This window comes from Microcaecilia unicolor, chromosome 11 (genome assembly GCF_901765095.1).
Source record: "Microcaecilia unicolor chromosome 11, aMicUni1.1, whole genome shotgun sequence".
NCBI classification, from domain to species: domain Eukaryota; kingdom Metazoa; phylum Chordata; class Amphibia; order Gymnophiona; family Siphonopidae; genus Microcaecilia; species Microcaecilia unicolor.
In genome coordinates this window covers 123835749-123843721 of record NC_044041.1, presented here as the reverse complement: position 1 = coordinate 123843721, position 7973 = coordinate 123835749, and the positions used below count along the sequence as shown (strand labels likewise).

Genomic DNA, 7973 nt, shown 5'->3' with positions numbered 1-7973 from the left:
CTCCCATCACGTGATTTCTAGCAGCCTCAGAGTATTTAATGTAAAGCGAAACTGCTGCTTAGTTCCACGACAGGTGGTTGGTTCCAGGAAGGGAAGGCTTTAAATAAAAGAGGGAAGGGCCCGTTCGCAAGCCTCCAAGCTCTGATTCTACGGTTTTCAACTCACTGGCCAATCAGCTGAGTGAGAGCAGAAGGGAGGGAAGGCTCGTGCTTTATTCCCAAGGTTAAATTAAGTCTAATCTTAAATCAAATCTTATCTGTGTCTAAAAGGCAGCTGGTTTCATTACTATATTCGCGGCTTCTCTGCTCTTCATATGTGATGTATTATTTTATATCGTTTTTTTCTGATGATGAATTTCTGTGTCAGAACCAGCAGTAAGACCTGCAGCAGAATCTCTGACGACTCCCTGGACAGATTTTTCCTGGAGGATCCTGTGAGTAGCAACAGGAAGGGCTTAAAACCTAGAAAAAAATAGAATGGGGGTGAGGGGCGGTGAATCTCTGACGACTCCCTGGACAGATTTTTCCTGGAGGATCCTGTGAGTAGCAACAGGAAGGGCTTAAAACCTAGAAAAAATAGAATGGGGCTGAGGGGCGGTAATCAGCTTTCAGGCTATCCCAGATGATCATGCATGAGGAATATTTGCATGCCTACTTCCTCCATTATATTTGTATGCAAATCTGTTTCATGAGGACCAAAGTTCTAGGTAGAGGGCATATAGTCTGGTCCCAGATGCTGCATTTCCAGGGCCAGCCCTGCCACTAGGTGGCAGAATTTGGGGGCCAATAACCTGAGTTCACCTAGCACAGTGTTCTCCAATGCATGATTGGGGGGGGGGGGGGGGAGACAATTACAGCCCCTGGAGACCTTTGGGGCAACTCCCATTGTCATTCTGTTTTTCCCCCATTACTCTCTCCCTCTCTATCCAAGCTAAGGTCAGAAAGGGGGAAGTGGATAGGAAGAAGAGTTGCATGCATGAAGGAGAGGACATTTAGATGAAGAGAACACATTTGGAAACACCCAGTTCCTTGATGATACCCCAGAGGTGTAGCCACCCACTTTGGACTCAGGCGCACTCAGCAGTGGTGCACTCTTGACAGCATCTCCGTTCCTGCCTTAGTAAGCATCTCTCTCTTGAAAGGGTTGCCAGCAGTGGCAGTGATTCCCACATGTTGCAGATCCTCTACCTTCCTTGTCCTGCTCCCTCTGATGTAGCTTCTGCCTGGGTGCAACGCAGCAGAGAGGAGGCAGCGTATGGGAATCATTGCCACTGCCAGTGACTCCCAAGAGAGATGCTTGTTAAGGTAGATTGGAGGGGGAGGAGGAAGATGCAGAGAAGTGCTGGGCAATAGGAAGGAGGAATGGAAGATAGGGGAAGAATTGTTGGACATGGGGGTGGAGGGGAGGGAAGGAAAGAAATGCACAGGGAAGGGGAAGAGAGAAGGAGAATTATTGGATGTGGGGAGGGAAGGAGAGATTCATGGGGTGGGGGGAAGAGAGAGGGAGAATTGTGTCATGTGGGTTGTCACAATGAAAAGTAAAAACAACCGAATTGTTAGAAAGGAATACATAGTAACATAGTAAATGATGGCAGATAAAGACCTATATGGTCCATCTAGTCTGCCTAACAAGATAAACTCATTTTACATGGTATGCGATACTTTATATGTATACCCAAGTTTGTCCTTGCCATTTTCAGGGCACTGAATGTGGAAGTCTGTCCGGCATTGTTCCCATACTAAAAGTTCTGAAGCTAACATCGAAGCCCCTTAAAATTTACATTCTAGCCCATCCATATCTATTTAGTCATGATCAGGGCATAGACTGTAGAAGTCTGCCCAGTCTGTCCAGCACTGGTTTTGCTTCTCAATTACCGGCGTTGCCACCCAATCCCCGCTAAAATCCCGTGGATCCATTCCTTCTAAACAGGATTCCTTTGTGTTGATCCAACGCATTTTTGAATTCCATTACCGTTTTCATCTTCACCACCTCCCGCGGGAGGGCACTCCATGTATCTACCACCCTTTCCATGAAAAGATACTTCCTATTACTCCTGAGTCTGCCCTCCTTCAACCTCAATTCATGTCCTATAGTACTACCGCCTTCTCCTCTTCGGAAAAGGTTTGCGGATTAATGCCTTTCAAATAAGACAGTATAAAACAGACATACAACAATCATACAAGAGCCCAGTTACCTTAACCCACAACCTGACTATTGCAGTAAAACAGGTCCACTTGTCCTAATGGGAGGAGGGTCTAATGAATAACCAAATGCTTGCTTAAAGTAAAAAGCTTTTAACAGAGTTTTACATTTTAAATCACTTTGTCAAAATTTATGTTGCTCATGATTGCATGCATACACATTTGCCATTGTGAATTTCTTCCCATAGAACTTTCCCTTTATACAACTGAATCTCCCAGTCTTACCCTTCTGCATGGCCTTAATTTCCAAGCAGATATTACCTTTATTTATTTGGATTTATTTACTGCCTTTTTGAAGGAATTCACTCAAGGCAGTATACGGTAACAATTGTATATTCCTTCCTCTGCTTGGCCTGCAAGCACTCAGAATTGCTGAAGAATATTCAAATAACAATACAAAGTATGGCGTAGTACACTGTCAACACAATATGTAATAAAACATTTTAATAGACAGCATAGGGTATAAGCAAAGGTGGAACATACAGATGGGTAAGAAAGTAAGAGGAGTTAGAAAATAAGGGATTGATTTAAGGAACATTACACATGAGGTCACAGAGATAATTAAATATTATCTCAGCTAGGGTAGGAGTGGATAAACATGTCCTGCTGCAGTATGTGCAGCCCATGTCATTCCTTGTGTGTGTGTGTAAGACTAACGGGTTAGTTACTTCTTCCATTAAACACCTGGTTGAAGAGCCAAGCTTTCACCTGCTTCCTGAAGTAGAGATAGTCTTGTGTTAAGTGGACCCTTTCAGGGAATTCAGTGTGGGGGCTACTCTGAAGAAGGCTCGCTTGCGGGTATCACATCGTCTAATGTCTTTGGAGAGGCTATGGTTAGGGATACTCCCTTGGGAGGACCTTTGTGTCCTTGGAGTTGTGTAGAAATAGAAACAGAAAAGAAAAAAAATGAGGTGAGGTAATAACCTGCAACTAAGATAGACTGTTGAGATTGACATTAATAAGAATAATAAGAAAAACTTTATTACTTACCCACTATATCTGAAACATCCTAAGCAGGGAACAACAAAACATACAGAATAAAATATACCAATACAACAAAAAATAAATACATCTGTAAAACAAAATCTTACATTTTCACAACACTTGTACAGAATCGTACATTGCAGCAAAACAAGACTATACCATTAGTCTAACGACCCATAAGCTTGAACAAACATATGAGTTTTTAATTCTTTCCTGAACTGGGTAGTGTTCTGCACAGATCAAAGTTCAGTGGGTAAGGTGTTCCACAACTGAGGGCCTTTCACATAAAAGATGGAAGATTTATATTCCTCCAAATAAACCTGCCAGAATAATGGAACTTCAAGCAACTGTTTTTGAGAAGATCCCAGAGATTGAGAAGGTTGATAACATCTTAGAGTGGAATTGAGTGTTGGAGAAATAAAGCCATTCAGTACTTTAAAATCTAATAAAATTTTGAACTCAATGCGAAACTTCACAGGAAGCCAATGTAAAGACTTCAAAATGGGAGTAATATGATCATTATAAGACCTCCCTGTAATAACTCTTGCTGTAGAGCTCTGAGTAACTTCTAACACCTTCAACAAGCTACTTGCAAGTCCTATAAACAGGCCATTGCAGTAATCCATCAAAGGAAAACCTCTGATTGAACAATTCATTTAGTGGAAGCGGTTAATGAGCAGGGGAATAAGTGACCTTATACTTCAACAGACTGTCATAACTGAATGTGATCTTGTCCCTTTCCATGCAACTCGTTAGTGATCTTATCAAATATGCTAAGTTCTCTAATGATAGACCACCAGGTGGACAGGGAAGGGCCCAATTAATCTCTCAAACATCTAGCTATACCCATATTTGTAGCTGAAATCAGAAGGTGGGAGACTCCTTTGGGGGGGGGGGGGGGGGGGGGGGTCAATCCTCCGGTGTTCAATTCGGTATAAGGCCTAACATACAAGCCTTTTTGTTTTGAGCCCAGTCCTCCACCATCCAAAGGTGGAACCTTTTATCCATACCCATTTCCAGTACTTCTGGGCAACTGGACAATCCTGCCATAAGTGTTTTAAGGACTCTCTCATTCCACAATTCCTCCAACATTGATTGTACCATGATCCTGTCCTTTTAAAATTTGAAATTGGAGTTGGTTATATTGGGTAATAGCAGTACATTTATTTATTTATTTGTTACATTTGTACCCCACATTTTCCCACCTGTTTGCAGGCTCAATGTGGCTTACATAGTACTGTGAGGCGTTAGCCACCTCCGGTGATGAAACAAATACAAAGTGATGTTATGGTCGAATGAGATTCATGTGTTACAGACACATTAGAGAATCGTAAGGAAGAAGAGTTATATAGTGTTCATTACTTGCTTTGGTTTCGTTGTGTTGCAGGGTTCACACACTTAAGTTGGGTCAGTAAGGTATGCCTTTTCGAACAGGTTGGTCACGGCTTTTGGTAGTGCATTCCACAGTTGCGTGCTTATATAGGAGAAGCTGGTTGCATAAATTGATTTGTACTTGAGACCTTTGCAGCTAGGGTAGTGAAGATTTAAGTATGTTCGTGATGATCTGATTGTGTTTCTGGTTGGCAGGTCTATGAGGTTAGTCATGTGTCCCGGGGTTTCGCCATAGATAATTTTGTGGACCAGGGTGCAGATTTTGAAAACAATACGTTCTTTGATTGGGAGCCAATGCAGTTTTTCTTGGAGGGGTTTGGCACTTTCGAATCGCGATTTTCCAAATATAAGCCTTGCTGCTGTGTTTTGAGCGGTCTGTAGTTTCTTTATGAGTTGCACTTTGCATCTCGCACGAATTCCATTGCAGTAGTCAGCATGGCTTAGTACCATTGATTGTATCAGGTTGCGGAATGTTGCCCTCAGGAAAAATGGTTTCACGTGTTTGAGTTTCCACATTGAGTGGTACACGATCTTCCAATGTTCTCCCCCCAATGATTCTCCCAACCAGTCCTCCCACTTCTGACCATGGCTGGTAACCCTTAAGAAGGCTGTTCAAGTGAGTACTACCCCTCAATTGGCAAACCTCCTTCACAGCTCGCCAGGTTGCCAAAAGAGGAGTAATAAATACATGTTTTGAAGGCACACAATCTTTGGACATCAGAGCATCATCACATTTCCCACCCCTATCTCAAAAAATAGATTGTGGATAAATATAGACTTTTCAAACTGAACCCAGCTCACAGAGGGGTAGTCAATGTGATGTTCTGTAATTGCTCTGAGTACTGCTTATTAGGGCATTGCTATTGGCAACTGAGCAAATAAGAATACAAATATAGAAGAATCATCGTTTGTAAAGTTACAACTCTGCCCCATTGTGTTAACCAAAGTGATTTCCAGGATTCCAGATCAGTTTGTATCTGCTTCTTAAGACTGTCCTAGTTAAACCTATATAACTCTGAAATTTGGTTACAAATTAAGATGCCCTTATCTGCCACTTTAACAGGGAAATCTTGAAAGTCGGAAGGAGTAACATTGAACAGCAACGTTTCTGTTTTGTCTATGTTAGTTTTAAATCCTGAAACCCTGCCAAATTGCTCAAGTTCAGCCAACAAAAATGATAGAGTATTGTGGGTTAGACATACAAATAAGAGTATTGTCTGCATAAAGTAGAGTTTTTTGCTGTTCTCCCCACACTAATAAGAGTGATAGCAGATGACGCTATAATTCAAGAAGCAAATGGTCATAGGGCACCCTTGTCTAGTTCCCTTCGTAAAGCAAAACTCTTCAGACTTGATATCATTAACTAAAATTGCAGTCTTAGGCTCTGCATACAAAGGCAGCACCCACTGGCCATAATTGCCCCCAACTCCATATGATCCATAACTTTGAATAGATAGGGCCACTCCACCGTCTCAGACGTTTTTTCTGCATCAATAGCAATGCACAGAGCTTTCTCTTTTCTTCTCTCAATGATGTCAGTCAGATTTATGGCTCTGTGTACGTTATCCCCGTCTGCTTTGTATGAAGCCAGTTTGATCATAGTGAATTAGTTTAGGGAGCATGTAGTCCAATCTATTGACCAATATCTTAGTGAAAATTTCATAGCTTAATTTAACAAAGTTATAGGTCTATAGCTAGCACAACGTGAGGTGTCCTTTCCAGATTTCAGGAGAACCTCCACATTGGCCTTATACATTGAGCCAGGGAGTGGCGCCCCTTCTTCAATCTTATTAAACAGCCGGGCAAGAATAGAGGACTCTGAATTTCATAGCTTTGTAATTTTCTATAAGGAATCCATCTTCCCCTGGAGATTTACCTGATGGGAGATTAGCAATTATTCGGCATACCTCTGAAGCGGTGATAGGAGAATTTAGGGTGGCATAGTCTTTCTCATCAATTTTGGGGAGGCTCAGACCCTGAATGTATTGCTTAATATCCTCGCCCGAGCACAGAAGTTCAACAGTATATAGATAATTTATAAAAGTTTAAATTCGTAAACTATATGCTCATGTGAAAACTTGCTCTCCCCAGACAATGTGATCATTTTTTTCACTCATTTTTCATTTTGCTGTTTCTTAAGTTGCCATGCTAACAACTTGCCCGACCTATTTCCATATTTCAGATAATCCCTCTTTACCATCCTCATCAAATGTTCAATGTGTCCAGTATCAAATTCAGCAAGTTGGGTCTTAAGCTTTCTGACCCTCTCCCTCATCAATGAGGAGGGATGCCTTTCATGTGCTTTTTGAAGGTAAGTCAGAATTTCTACTAATAATTGTCTCTTATGAGTTTGTGCTCTTCGTACCCTAGCCGCCACTTGGATAAGTATACTTCTCATGTAAGCCTTTCCCGCTTCCCAAACTATCCATGTGGATAAATAATCCCTCCATTTTTCCAGCATAAGTTTTTGAGTTTTAGCTTTACTCAACAATTCCATATTATCTCTCCAAGACTCTTCTTTTTTACCCCCGTTATGAGCTTCTATTATTCCTGTTACTGGTGCATAATCTGAAATACTTATTGGGTGTATTGTCAGCTCCCTCCACAAACAAATCGCTATTTTTGGGTGGACAAAAATCTATTCTAGAATATGACTTGTGCCTCCCTGAGTAGAATGTGTATTGCCTGTTTTTCAGAGGGGTTGTAATTCCTCCACACGTCTTCCAAAGTATGATTAAAAAGTCCCCTTCGAAGAGCATTTCCCTCCCGTATCTCTTCCTGCTTGTGTTTGTAGTTCTATCTAGTTTCCCTACTGTGATGTTCATGTCTCCCCCAATAATTAAATCCCCTGTACATTTTGTTCAGATAAAAGTAAATAAATCTGAGAACAACCCTTTTAGGACCTACAGGAACATAAACATTATGGAGAGAATTCTCATCTATCTATGTGCCCCAACAGCCAGATATATTGACCCAGTGCATATCCTCCTGACCCATACTCAGTAAGTGGAACATGTTTGCTAAGTAATATTACAAACCCTCTAGATTTTGTCCCCCTGGAAGAGTGATAGACCTTACTCCAATACCTGCCTCTTAAGCTTTTGCATTTCAGCAGTAGCCCATTACAGTTCTTGTAACAATGCTATATCAGCCCAATCTTTCAGATGCTTTAAGATAGTTTCCTTTTAATTGGATGATTGATCCTTCCTACATTTCAAGTATCAAATTCAACCCCTTTACCTACTATAGGAATTGCATAACTGTACTCTTTTGATCACTATCCTAAGCTGAGAAAACCTAGCCACATAGATCCAAAATATACATCCCCATCCCTCAAACAACCCAGTAAACCGCCATTGCTTCCATCCCACTCCCACCCACCTGATAAGGGTACAA

At 41.5% G+C, this 7973-nt stretch overlaps 1 protein-coding gene across 1 annotated transcript in view; it reads left to right on the top strand.

The window, feature by feature from the left end:
• The first annotated feature begins 349 nt into the window (after nt 1-349).
• The window catches only part of BATF2 (basic leucine zipper ATF-like transcription factor 2), a 48109-nt gene continuing 40485 nt past the window's right edge, over nt 350-7973 (top strand). The window contains 2 exon segments of the mRNA XM_030219022.1: nt 350-433; nt 6760-6888. Coding sequence (XP_030074882.1) covers nt 6865-6888 — 24 coding nt within the window. The 5' untranslated portion in view covers nt 350-433; nt 6760-6864.